The 14,634-nt window shown below is 43.0% G+C and overlaps 1 protein-coding gene across 1 annotated transcript in view; it reads left to right on the top strand.

The window, feature by feature from the left end:
- The first annotated feature begins 204 nt into the window (after positions 1 to 204).
- pik3c2a (phosphatidylinositol-4-phosphate 3-kinase, catalytic subunit type 2 alpha) overlaps positions 205 to 14,634 on the top strand; it is a 94,821-nt gene continuing 80,391 nt past the window's right edge. The window contains exons 1-2 of the mRNA XM_080736763.1: positions 205 to 265; positions 11,268 to 12,550. Coding sequence (XP_080592889.1) covers positions 11,354 to 12,550 — 1,197 coding nt within the window. The 5' untranslated portion in view covers positions 205 to 265; positions 11,268 to 11,353. The remainder of the gene's footprint in view (positions 266 to 11,267; positions 12,551 to 14,634) is intronic.

The raw sequence follows: 14,634 nt of genomic DNA on the forward strand, positions 1-14,634 counted from the left end.
CAACACCCGGAAGTTGGCACGCCGGGTGGCCACTTTTGGGTGGCGGAAGTGACGAAGTGCTCATAGACGCTAATGTTAATTTTGGGTGGCCAAAGTGTCATGGCGGCGTCCCATGGAGCCTGAAATGACGAAAATGACGTTGGTGTCCGTTCCTTCTTTGATCTTCCTTGCTCTCGGATAGGAAGTGACGTCCTGCCAGTGCAAGTGGATGGAAAAAAAATTGCAGCTGCAGGAAAAATGGCTACAAACAGCGCACCGCTAGAAGGTGGGGAAATTCATATTTATTATCATAATTATTTTTACTGTAAACGTGTACGTATACAACTTTAAACCCCGTATTTAAAGAACGTTCGCCTGTTGTAGTTAGACGTGTACTTGGGATCTTTAACTCCATGACATAAGCCATTATTTCCTCGTTGCTGGTGCTTGTAGGCTACTTTTGTTGGCAGAGCTGTGGCTGAGTTGCTTTAAAGTGTTGAATCAAGTTGTTCCAAAGTTCACGAGAGTGATCCGTGCTTGATCTCATCAGGATGATGCTATAGTTAAATGTTATCGGAGCTTCTGCGTGCTGAAGAAGTCTGTTTTTCTGCTGCTGTCTGTCTGTGGTTAGGAAGCAGGGCTATAATATGTGGGGGTTGTTGTTGAACCCCTTGCAACAAAGTTACTAAAACTGTACTGGCAACTGCGAACAGAGTCAGACATATCCCTCAAATGTCCCCAGGAGTTGTTATAACAGTTTCGTTATATGACAACTCCCCAAGAGTTTTGTATATCCACTTGTAACTCCGAAACTGGTACAAATGGGGATTTTTACTGGTGCTTTTGGTTAAAACATTTTTCTCACTCAGAAGTCGTTAGGATAAATGTACCCTGGATTTTACTGTGTGTGTACCCCTGAATGTAAGATAATATAGCCTACTGCAATTAAAACTATTACAGTTCCGGAGTTAAAGTTATTTTTCATGGAATGTAAAATGTATATACAGATGATATACAAATGAATAGTTTAATGAAATGCCCAGGAAGAGGGGGCATACTTATGAGAGAGAGAGACAGAGAGAGAGAGAGAGAGTTTAATCTGTGCATAAAACAATCCCAAATCAATGTAAAGCATTAGAAAACAGTCAGGGAAGGCAGTTAGTTATAGTTGCAACTGGCTAGCAGTGAGCAGTTGTTGACTCTTCCACAGTCAGGTGAGTGTCAGCCGACAGGTGAGCAACATTATCCAGCAACATTATCCACATTCAGTCAGTTATTGAACCAGTTTTCCATGTTTAGTTTAACATAAAGAGAATGCTCCCAGGTCACCACCAGGTATTATATATTTTTGTGTCAGAATTTGAATACAGTAGGTGTTTTATATGTTTTCTTAAAAAAGATAATGTTGAATTTGAATTATAATGTGCTTGTTTATTTACAACACTGGGGAAAACACTGGGTATTGCACTAGCCTGTTTGTTGAAAACAGAGGCTCAATATTGGTGCAGAAAAGCTTAGTCGCAAAGTGCTTTATCTATCAGTCTCTCTTTAGATAGTGCTGCTGCTGACCCAGGCATTTTTACCAATGGTGGTTAACAACTGGAGAAGCAAGAAGTAACACAATTCTCTGAGCCTTACTGTCTCTGAGAGAGAGAGAGAGAGAGAGAGAGAGAGAGAGAGAGAGAGAGAGAGAGAGAGAGAGAGAGAGAGAGAGAGAGACTGATCATGTGTGAGGATGTAAGTGCTTGTTGTAGGAAGGAAGTAAAAGAACCATGAGAAATAGTGTGTGTGTGTGTGTGTGTGCGTGCGTGTGTGTGTGTGTGTGTGTGCCGTGTGCCGTGTGCACGTGTGTGTGCGTGCGTGTGTGTGCTCACTTTGGGGTGTAATCTGGTGAATCAGCAGCTTGGACAATTAGGCAATCCTCTGCATTACACATTCCATAAATCTAGAAATAAAGTCTAGTTTTTAGGCTTCTTAGCTTTGCAGGCATTCACCAATGCACAAGTTGGTTATCTTCAAGGATAGCCTTTGATTCCACTGATTCGTGTTGTTATTACTTTACTGTCATCATGGGACACTGGCCTTGGGGACGACATGTGGAAGACTGTAGCTCACATCTGTGTACCCCACCACCCGATCTAACACCATGTCCCCATGACAGTAAAGCCTGATAGTGCTGGTGTCAATCTTCTGCACACAATGCGCCAGAGCACGACGTGTTGTGCGGGCTGCAGTGAACCCGCATGCAACTAAATCTAACTTAAAACCGAGAAAGCATCTGTGTTATTTTAGATTTGAGCTATTAGATATATCAACATAAGTTTTTCAGAGGACCCCTTAGTTGAGAGAGAGATGAAGCATGTGTGCTTTATGTGTGTTTTAAATCTGCGATTCCACATAGTTTCATCGTTTGACAGCACAATCATCATTGTATTTTGGATTCATGTCAATTTGTGTGTTCAGATATTTAACCACTTGAGCCGTCATTACCTAATAAACTTGACCTTTTACTCTGTACTCTTTTCCCCCTCTACCCGTCCCCAAACCTCTTTGCCGAAAATAGACGATATACGAGCTCACAACACCTCGCAGTGCAAGGTGTTGTGAGCTTGTAGATCTGCTATTTAGAAAGCATTTGTAGAATCGGTTAAAGGGTACTGTCGTGCTGTTTGTATATACTGTAGGTCCAATGTTATGAACAGGCCAGCGTCAGTGATGGTTAGCCCATAGGAGAACATCCGGCGCTGCTCTGTATCTTTACTGAATCTTTATTTTTGAGCGGTGGTTACACCGTCTCCTATACGTGGCCGTGTGTGTATGCGTGTGTGTGTGTGTGCGTGCGTGTGTGTCTGTATGTAGCCTGCAGGCCTGCAGTACCTTTTATGACCACACATGTTAAGGGAGGGGCGCTGTTGTTCAGGCCAGGCCAGACCAGGCACACACACACACGCACACACACACACACACACACACACACACACACACACACAGGGGGGAAGGGGGGGGGGGTAAACCACCGCTCAGTTCACACGGGTGTGATTTTTGTTTTACCCAGGAGCAGCGGATGACCATACAATACATAAAGCTCATAAAGTTACCCTGGTTACTTATTTCCCATGTTTAATGGTGTTGTTTTGCACTTTGATGGGCTTCTGTTGTCAGTGCTTTGTTAACATCTGCTATACTATTGGGAGTGAAAAAGCTCAAGGCTTTGGAAAGCTTATATCACTACAATATCAGCCCTATAGTGTTATTTGTCAGTAGAGGCCACGTACCACAAAAATACCCCATCCAGCTTCATTAGACCAAAATGGAAAGGACTCAGGAGATTTTCCTCACTCTAACGTAATAGAAGATCTTAAAATAGCCTGTGTCTTGTTTGTTATTGCGAACCCTTTCCTCCAGTCAACCAGGCTTTTGTATTGGAGTGTTGGGAATATTATTGGTAGTATCGTCTGCCTTGACAGAGTAACAGCCTGCCCAGCTTCGTATTGTGGTCTCTCAAGACTCCAGCAGTGAAGTTATCTTCAATATGTACTTGACTCTGTACTCCCTCATATGTCGCACTACCTGCTTCCTTTTATGGACTGGAAGAACTTGGGCCATCTTGGGTCATAGCTTTCTTTTATTACGGGAGGTTGGCTCCATTCTGTTATCGATCCAGTAGTGCTTCAAGTGCATAAAACATTTTTCTTTCACTGTAATTAGGGTAGATAGCCGACATCTGTACTATTCAATTATTCATTACCATTTAAACCAAGGCTGCTCACTGCACATTAGTGAACAGGACATAAGGGATAAATGTAACCCCTGCACAAAACCAATTATTTCTTTACAGTAATACAATTTAAAATAGTCAGACAGAATGTTTTGAATAAACATACACTATTCGTGTCTTTAGATCAACACCATTTTTCGCTTATAACAATATATGTGAAAAATAGTATTACTTTAACTTTAACTAACTTTAACTTATAAGATAATATCCAATACAAAAGAACAACTTTCAATCTAACCTATCTTCATATAATTGGTCCTCACTAATGATATGGTACCATTTTTGTCTAATTGGTCTGTGTCTAAGAGGAGGGCTGTGGATAGTTCAGACACCCACCTACCGATGACATCATTATTGATGGGGAATACAAGCTAATAGAAACGGTCTGCTTTCTATTCCTGGAAAAGTTAGCATGCTAAAATGGAAGCCATTGTTCTAGCTTTAATGAAAAAAATAAAAAAATAAAACCTGCTTAATGATGATGTCACTGGTAGGTGGGTTTCAGATGTGTCCACAGCCCTCCTCTTGAGAGACAGACTCAGCATTAGTGAGGACCAATTATAGCCTATGAAAAATGTAAATGGGTGACGTCGTCTTTTAATTCTCTTTAATGCATATATTTTATAACAAACTAGTGATGACCGTCTTGTTTATCCAGGCATTGAAGTTTAAATTATGAAAAATTCCCCTTTACATAACATGGATGTCATGCAATAACATTGGCTTAAAACTAAAAGTGTATGTGGTTTTAATGTGTGGACCTGTGTGAACCTCATTTGAATTATGGAAATATGTTTTAACCGAAACGTCCACCACCTTGAATATTACAAAATAATAGACAGCAGAACATTCAACTGGATGGTTCTACCTCTTTGAAGATTGACTGAAGTCTTAATAATAAATAAACAACACCTCTATTCAATTATGTGAAGAGAAAGACTCAAAATTAGGATCTGCATCTGTGCAGTGCACCCCTCAAACAAACCATTACATTACATAATAAGTTAATTTAACAACAATGTTCCCTCATTTGGTTGAAGGTGTGTCAGTTAGTGAAATCACTTGGTGAAGGGTTGTTTAGTTTACACTAGAGATGTCCCGATCTCGTTTTTTTAGCTCATTTGATTTTGAGTATCTGCCAATACCGATTTTTCTTTTAATATATATACAGTATTAAAAGAAAATCCATATATTTTTCTCCCGATTCCGACCTTTTGAAAATCACCCGATCTCGCTGATCACCCGATCCGATCGAGGCATCCCTAGTCTAGACTTAAATAGTCTAGATCAATCCAGCACGTTACCAGAATAGCCTGAGTGGCTTCTCTTCACACACTTGGTAGTGAAATGTTTAACGAGCTCTGCTACGTTGTCACTGCCTGCTGGAGCGTGGCCACGATGCTGACATTAACGCAGCTGATGAGAAGACAGCGGCAGGCCTGCAATATGCCACTAATCCACAACTTTCCAACATCCCATCGTGCATTGCGCAGAAGGTGTTCTTCCGGTGCTGCAGCCGAGTGTGATCTACAAGCTCACAACGGTTGCATCTGCGACGCGACGTGAGCTTGTATGTCTGCTGTTAACCGGAAGTGTCCCACAGATAATGCAACAGTAAATTCTCGCGGAAACAGGTGGATAAGGGCTGGGCGATATATTGATATCATGTTGGTTGATATGAGACTAGATATTGTCTGGCATCTTGATGTTGCAATATCGTGATACTGTATGGAGTAATTGTTGTGTTTTCCTGGTTTTAATCAATTATGCCTCAGAACCTTTCATGAAGAGCAAAAATATCCCATTTGCTCATCTACCCATCAGATCTAGGAAAAGGATGGTTACCATAATTACTATCACAATATGCACATCAAGGATTATTTTTTCACAAATATTGTACTATTCTATTAAAGCAATATTCCGCCGCGCCTCAAGGGGAAATCAGGCCGATCCGGCGCATCTCACGTCGGACACATATAATTGAATAAAGATGGCACTGGAGCAACTCGATTGGAGCCTTTTTATTTTAATAGCAGGATGCAAAGCACAGGAAAAAAAACTGTCGACAAAGTCGACAATGTTTCCTACATCGACATTGAACAATGATTATTTTTCTGTGCTTTGCACCCTACTATTCAAAAAAAGCCTCCAATCATCTGAGTTGCTCCAGTGCCTTCTTTATTCAATTGTACTATTTGATTTGTCCTACTAGGACTGCTAACACAGCAAGGAGGGAGACAAACGCAGTTTTATAGCAAAGTTGTAAAAACAGTGAGAAAAAGATGGGGAGACGGGTGCAATAATGATGGTACAGAAAAAGAGGAAGCGAGACAGAAAGACAGAGAGATGAGACAGTAGTAGAGACTGACTGACAGTCGAGAGAGACATGAGAGACAAAAAAATAAATAAACAGAGGAGAGAGAGACATGCTTGTGAACTGAAGAAGAGTTACAGACAGACAGTCAAGGTGCACGCAAACTCAGACACAGAGAGAGAGGCGGGGACAGACTGAGAGTGAGACACAGAAAGCCCTTTGACTACCGGCGGCAGGCCTGCAATATGCCACTAATAAGGGCTGGGCAATATATCGATATCATGTTGTTTGATATGATATGATATATTACTAGATATTGCCTGGCATCTTGATGTCGTAATATTGTGATACTGTATGGAGTAATTGTTGTGTTTTCCTGGTTTTAATCAATTATGCCCCAGAACCTTTCACGAAGAGCAAAAATATCCCATTTGCTCATCTACCCATCAGATCTAGGAAAATGATGGTTACCATAATTACTATCACAATATCCACATCAAGGATTATTTTTTCACAAATATGGTACTATTCTATTAAAGCAATATTCCGCCGCGCCTCAAGGCGAAATCAGGCCGATCCGGCGCATCTCAAGTTGGACACATATAACTGAATAAAGATGGCACCGGAGCAACTCGGTCGATTGGAGCCTTTTTATTTTAATAGCATGATGCAAAGCACAGTACAAAAACGACAAGTCGGCAATGTTTCCTACATTTTTTCTGTGCTTCGCGCCCTGCTATTAAAATAAAAAGCCTCCAATCATTCGAGTTGCTCCAGTGCCTTCTTTATTCAATTGTATTATTTGATTTGTCCATATCACAGCCCTACTGGTAACCAGTGTTGGGCAATATTACTTAGGAGAGTAATCGTTACTTATTACTTATTACTCCTTGGAAAAAGTAATAATATTACAGTAATATATTATTAGTAATTCGTTACTGCCCAACACTGCTGGTAACACAGCAAGGAGAGAGACAAACGCAGTTTTATAGCAAAGTTGTAAAAACAGTGAGAAAAGAGATGGAGAGACGGGTGCAATAATGATGGTACAGAAAAAGAGGAAGCGAGACAGAAAGACAGAGAGATGAGACAGTAGAGACTGACCGACAGTCGAGAGAGACATGAGAGACAAATAAAACAACAAACGGAGGAGAGAGAGACATGCTTGTGAACTGAAGAAGAGTTACAGACAGACAGTCAAGGTGCACGCAAACTCAGACACAGAGAGAGAGGCGGGGACAGACAGAGTGAGACACAGAAAGCCCTTTGACTACCTTGCATGCCAAATTCCACAACTGCACAATAGCACCAGGCCAGCCTGAACCCAGCACAGCCAGCCTTCAGCGCCACAATGGCAGAGAGAGAGAGAGGGGTGGGGGGGTGATCATTGGATGAATGGGTTGCTTTGAAAAAGTGCCATGTCATTTCAGGATATCAAAACACAGGTTACAGCAATGTTTTGCACATGATGTCACACACACACTGCTAATATTAGATGACACGTAGGTATGTTAGGCTGGTTGGCTATTTCTTAAAACAGGGATTTGAAGACTAAGGTTCTGCAGAAGAACTTCCGTGTTTGATAAATGTCCAATTTCCTTTGCTATTGCTCCAATACAATAAGGCCACTTAAAGTGAATCGGTGATTCCTCGCACATACTAGTTTCTCTGTTTGTTTTAACTGTTTGATTTGTAGGGAGGGCTTCTTTAAACTGCAGTGTGTCAACATAATTCAAGACTAAAGCCATGTTTCCATAAACTTATTCGAATTAGGGAAGCGAATTATCAGAAATACGCATTAAGACAAAGCGAATTTAGCCCGTTTCCATTAAACTGGTGAAATTATGCGATTCTTGGGAGATCCTGCCTGGGTCCGTGTAACCGACGTGCTTTAAACACTTCCCGAGGGCTTGCACACAGTGCACAGAGCTGGGATGGGGCAGATTTTTTCAGACCGAGAGACGTGAGGGCACTGCTGTGACTCGCTGCACACGCATCCCGACCCAGAGCCGCGACGCACCGCCGTGGAGAAAGTGCGGCCGGCGGGAGCACAGAGCAAGCGACTCCGGCCGGGGTGCCCCGAGGGGCGTCCCTGAGCCGAGGCGGCCGCCCCACCGCCCGGTTGAGTCCTCCGGGCAGACTGCATCCTGCAGCATCGCAGATGCGAGCTGCTGTGAGCTTGTACGGCCACTTTTGGTACGCGCAACAAGGTGTGATGACGAAGGGTCACTACTCACTCCGTGTGTAACAACCGGTTTGTTTTGTGGGCTAACGCTATACAATAGACGTTAATTAAGCTGCGGGGGAAAGTGTTATAGGAGGACGATATGGACCAGAACGTCATATTTTATTTGCATTTATTGTCTGACCCGTTTCCATTCACTTAGTTTATTCGATAAAGCCTCAAAATCCTAACCTGACTTGCGTCAGATGGTGGCAGTAGTGCGTAGGCTACCGCTCTACTTTACCATCTGAGATCTCTCGGGCAGACTCGATGTAAGGGGCGGGCCATTTTTTGAAATTCTTTAGCAGGTGATTGGATGTGGCCGTCTCTCTGTCACAGTCTGGGAGTGCCAACTCCAACCACTCATATTGGCCTGTCTGCATCCACGTGGTCTGCAATCAGACTCTATTGGCTCAGAGCCGCTCAGATCAACTCCCACCGAGAGATCTCAGATGGTAAAGTAGAGCGGTAGCCTACGCACTACTGCCACCATCTGACGCAAGTCAGGTTATCAAAATCCTCCTCCTCCAAGCGGATAATCTTTTTTGCGGATAATTAAAGTTTATTCGCATTTTGAAGTGTTTCCATAAAAACATTTTGCGAATAAGCCGTTAATGTGCAAAAAGTGGCTTTATGGATAAGTCTATTTATTATTTTATTCTATGTATATATATATTTTATTTTAATCTCAGTTTCTACTCTACTGTGTTTCATGCTAACTGCTGTTGCTGCTGTGACACCTGAATTTCCCCACAGGGAGCAATAAAGTTCTGTCTGTCTGTCATAGAGAAGTTGAAGTTTTAGTTAGTGGCCAGCTATCTGAATCTGACCAGTGCTAAATCTAATCAATATGAATGTCATACATAGGCAATGTGGAAGTATGTGACCTCACTGTTGTCCTTGACTCCACTAGCAATAAAAGTAATTATTGGTTTTGCAGACATGACAAATGACAATCAATAGTTGCCAAATGTCAGGCATTATTGGTTGTCCAGAGATGGGACAAATGACAGAAGGGTCAATAAGGCATTAAAATGTGAACGTTGATTGACGGGGCATTCCGTCAAATGCATTGAAATTGACCAGGTTTTTAATAGTACATTTTAACTTGTAGATTGGCCATTTTAAGCCATTTTTAAATGTTAATGCGCTTAACCAGGCATTTTCTATGGACCCCTCTGTGCACTGCCTGTGCATTGTATCAGTAGGGGTGTCATGACTTCCCAAGGCAGCATGAGTCAGAATCAGATAACGTGGCTGAAACTTGTGATTATCTTTCTTTTCCCCTCTCCCTGCAGGCTGTAGTACTGTAGCTACTGTATCAAAGGCTTCATTTACACTGGGGAGGGACACTGTCTGGGGCTGTTTCTCTAGTAGTCCACCCATTCTTTTCACCTCCTTTTCAGCCACACCACAAATCTTTGATGTGATTGAACCAGTGCAGAACTGTTAAACTGTTGTGTGTGTGCCACCCAATTTGTGGACTTTGCTTTTGGAGGCTTTTTGACGTCCTTACTGGCCAATAAGAAGACCTTCTTGGTTGGAAACAGCTGGCTACCAGCCAATAGGGATGCATTACGGGCGGGGAAAGGTAACTGCAGATTTTGTGTGAAGCAAGTGACAGACAGACAGTAGCAGTGATTGGGGTAAGCAGAGCAAATAAATGTTCTGTTTGGGCTTATTTATGCAAATACACTGCAATATATGAACTTTTGATGCCTTTTAACTTAATGAAATTCTTCATTATTTTGATAATAGTCGATCTAAAAGCTCATAACGTGTTACACTGTTATGAGCTTGTAAATTTGCTACTTTAGAAGATTTACAAAATTGTTCACATTTAAATTTTCTTTTTGTCCAAACTCATTTTTGGGACAAAATGCCTCAAATCATGCATGCAGCGTCACATTGCGTTAAAGGCCGCAGAAGACATGGCACCCTTTTCACATTGGCCTTTATAGCGCCACCAGGAAGCCACAATAACATACCTGACCTGGTGGAGACCTGTGGTCGGAAGAGCACTGCTTCTAGTTTTAATAATAATTTTGGAAAAGGAAAAAATAAATAAAAATACAAAATAAAACAAAATAAATGAAAAGGGTAATTTAAAAAACAGCTTGCGTATTAGGAGGACGGTATGAGTCACCCGAACCAAGAACAGGTGTTTTTGATTAATCTATTATGGTTAAAATGGAGTTTGAAGTTACAATGGGTTTGTATAGGAAGGGGGTGTGTCTGATAAAATGAATATCAAATATCTAAATATTGAATCAAGCAACTTAACTGTCTGGGGTGTTTCCAAAAGCCTAATTAGACGATAATATGATTTTTTAAAATCAAATACTGGACTGTAGTGGAGAGAGGGAATTCACAATAATTTGGGATTTCAACAAAAAAGAATGTCCCAGCTCTTTTCCATTCAATGTGATACCCCTCTACTATGTTCAACGAGTCCACTGCTTCAGGATGCAACAGGAGCAAGCTTTCAGCTCCAAGTGTGTGTGTGTGTGTGTGTGTGTGTGTGTGTGTGTGTGTGTGTGTGTGTGTGTGTGTGTGTGTGTGTGTGTGTGTGTGTGTGTGTGTGTGTGTGTGTGTGTGTGTGTGTGTGTGTGTGTGTGTGTGTGTGTGTGTGTGTGTGTGTGTGTGCGTGCGCCAGGCAGACAGAGCAGAGGAATTGGCCTATTTCTAAATTATTTCAATCTGATTAAACATTTTCAATGCAGCTAATAGCATTTACTTTTCATTATTTTTTTTACCTTGTCCATGTCAAACGTGTAATTATTCATTACATTATATCCTCTTGTATTTCCTGTCAGAAATCTTATCCATCATCAGCATTTTCTCCCACTCTTCAGAACATGGTCATGTGCCAGCAAGGCTTGTGGAGTAGACATTTGGCTGATGGTTAATGTTGATCTGTGATCTTTTATGTGGTTCAACAACTAACTTTATTTTATATCATCTTTTTACAGGTGTTTAAAGAATCTTTGTCCGGCAGCATTTTGAACCACTCTGACCTTCCAGCTAGTTCCATTCATGGCACCCTCCAGTTGACACCATGGCCCAGATATCTAGTGGTAATGGGTGCAAGTTGGACGTCCCCCCGCCTAAGGGGGTTGTGGGTAAAGAGGAGGCCCTCCGCATGGAGGAGGAGGCTTTCGCTAAACTGCAACGGGGCAAGAGAAACACTCTTCCCGCTCCGCTGCCCTCGTCTTCCTCCACGGCCTCCTTGTCTTCCTCAAAACGCGCCGTGTCCGCATCCACAGCTGCTGCTGCTCCTCCTCAGCCCTCGCTACACGCCGGCAGACCAGAGAAGGACCTCATATTCTTCCCAGAGACAAAGAAGCCACCAGAAAAGGATAAGTTCAGTGACATTGACGTGGACAAGTTGACCAACGAAGAGCTGGAGAAGCTGCTACTGGACGACAGCTTCGGTTCCAACAGCATCAACGCCCTGGGCCGGCCCTCCTCGCTGCTGGGCTTCAACCTCAGCCACTCGTACCCGGGGGGTCACGCCTGCAACCCCTCGCCCTTCCAGAGCAACCAGTGGACTCCCGTGCTCTCCACGCCGTCCTCCGGCTCCAACGTGTCTACGCCCACCCATCAGCCGGGTCCTCTGTTCCCCACCGCCCCGTTCCCCAAGCCGGGGTCCTTCCAGAATGGATTCACGCCAGCCATGTCTCCCTTCATGTCGCTGCAGGCCCAGCAGCCCTCCTTCATGGCGTTCACTCCCATCCCGGCCGCATCGCCCATGGTCTTTCAGCAGCCTCCTGTCGATCCGCAGATGGCCAAGCTGTTCGACAAGATCGCCAGCACCTCGGAGTACGTGAAGAACGGCCGGTCGGCCAGCATGGAACTGGACTCGGTACCGCAGGCAGGGGGGGTGACGGGGGGTGCTCTGACGCCCAACCCGCCGCCTCAGCAGCCAACGGCTGTGTCGGCAGCGGCGGAACCCTCGAGCATCAGCCGCTTTGATTGGTTGGACCTGGACCCGCTTAACAAACGTAAGGCTGAGAGTGAGGATGCCCCCCCGGCAGACGGGGAGGCTTTGGTGCCAGCAGGAGTGTCTGCTGGGGACCCTTGGGATGCCGTGTTAGAGACTGAAGGGAGTAACAGCAGTAGCCCGCAGACCGAGCCCAAGGCCTCGCAGTCGATTCGCTCGCAGCCCAGGAGGGCTTCCACTGGTGCAGCCGTCACTCGGAGCCACTCCCTCAACATCCCTGGAACGTCCTCTCCACACAAGCCCAGCAATCAGGTAGGAGCATTTTTGAAACACTGAAACCTGTGTCCTGTCCTATCACATCCTATCACATTGTTGGAACACTGAAACTTATCCTATCACATTCCACACCGCCATCAGAATATTGAGCATACTACTACATGCAGGTCCAACACTGAAGTTGATTGCCTTAGTTCACCATTGACAAAACAATTTTATATCTGAAGGGTTTGTGGTCTTTAATGGTAGTAGAGGCTAAACTTAGCTACTTAAAAGAGTCAAGAGTTACTTTGAAGCTCAGGCCCGGGTGTCCCGCATGAGCGACCAAATGTCTACGACTCTGCCAAGAATGTTAGAAAGACGCTGGCTTTGTCAGGGGAGATATTGCATTATGAGCTTCAGGCAATAGTTATCAACCAGTAGATGTCCTACAGTACCCGACACCAGGGTCTAAATCTTTCAATGGCAGATAGACAGAGTAGTGCGATTCGAATGGGGGGACATGCTGCCAGTGTGGAGAGACACAGTGAAATACATCAGTGTGTTCACATCAAGAGCAACAAAACACAACCACAGCCCAGACAATGAAACCGAATGCAAGTCAGGTTTCACCAGAATAGAAGGTTGTGGATGTTGTTGCTCAGCCAGAACCAGAATAGTCAGAGGTCCATCAAAGATATGTTGTCCTATTTGGGGAAAACAAATTCTTGAAGTTAAATTTGAAGCCTTCTTACATCCATGTACATGCCCACATTCACTCAAAAGCTCTGGCAAAACAGTCATTTGACTACTTTGTCCTGTAATTAAGTTGTTCACTATGATTAGCCTGCCCACTAGTTGACCCCAACATTTACTCTTGACTTTGTTTTGAGGCATATTTTATCCTCTTGTTAGAATAATCTCATGTAGCCCATCTGTCTTATGTCATCATTACCACACTTTATTTGTACAATAACATACAACAGATTAGGAGCTCCTTGCTGGCAAAAAGTGCACTATTCAATATTCACAGAAGAGAAGTAAAGAGCAGGTGACAAACATAAATGGCTACACATAACATGCAGGCACGGACACATTTTGATCTCAATGCTGAGTATAGCCCCTTGGCCCTTGCACACAGAGTCAGTTTTTGATGCCTGCATGTTTTATGTGATATTGTTGAATAAAACAAAAGGTTTCTCTTTTTTGCAAGGATGGCTACATATAATCTGTTGTATGTATGTATAATAACTGTATGTATGTACAGTATAATACCTATATTCATATACCAGTCACTCACAGATGGCACTTTTTCATGTTTAGCTGGAGGGAGGACAGTTCCCTATACCGTAGTCCATCCATCCAGACTTCACTTGATTTGGAATAGAACTCCAAAAAGACTTAACTTGGAATGGCTATTGGGTGCTGAACTAACTTGAAATACTGTCACCTACAAAAATATTGGCTGATAGATGATGCTGAAGAATCACTGTTGGGGAAAAAATAAGTAAATGGAATCAACCAAAAGCATATATTAGTCAAATCAAATCAAAGATCTATTTCCACAAAGGTATACGGTATTATGTGTCAAGCTAGCAACATACGCTTACATAAAAAAAAATATATATATTTAACGTCTAAAAGGCAAATATTGCACTTCATTTAAGTAGTCACTAGTCATAATTCTGTGGTGTCATAGTGTAATACGTATAATGTCAATCTATAGGGTTGTTGTTGAACTTGTATAATGTACGGTAGTTTCACTCACAGCATCTATAATATGAAATTGTCTTCCTCTAACATGAAATCATCTTCCCCTCCTTGTTCCCTATATATATTATATAAAATATACTTTTAAATACACATCCTATTTTACTAACCCACACATTGTGTGCCCTGTTCACTGTGAGGAGGACCCGTCATTCTCTACTATTGGGACATTGTGTCATTCCCTCTTTTCCCCCTTTTTTGTCTTTTCTCAAAAAGCCTATTTCCGGCTTTTGTGTGTGTGTGTGTCAGGGCAAAACAATTGTCCACTGTGCTGTGTTGTTTCCCACACAAGCTGATGATTATAGCCTAACCTTAGAGCAACAGCAGCCATGCAAGGCTCTGATATCAGAGAGTTGTGCTTCGTATCTGTA

The sequence above is a fragment of the Nannobrachium achirus genome (assembly GCF_963921795.1).
Source record: "Nannobrachium achirus genome assembly, chromosome: 11".
Classification (NCBI taxonomy): Eukaryota; Metazoa; Chordata; class Actinopteri; order Myctophiformes; family Myctophidae; genus Nannobrachium; species Nannobrachium achirus.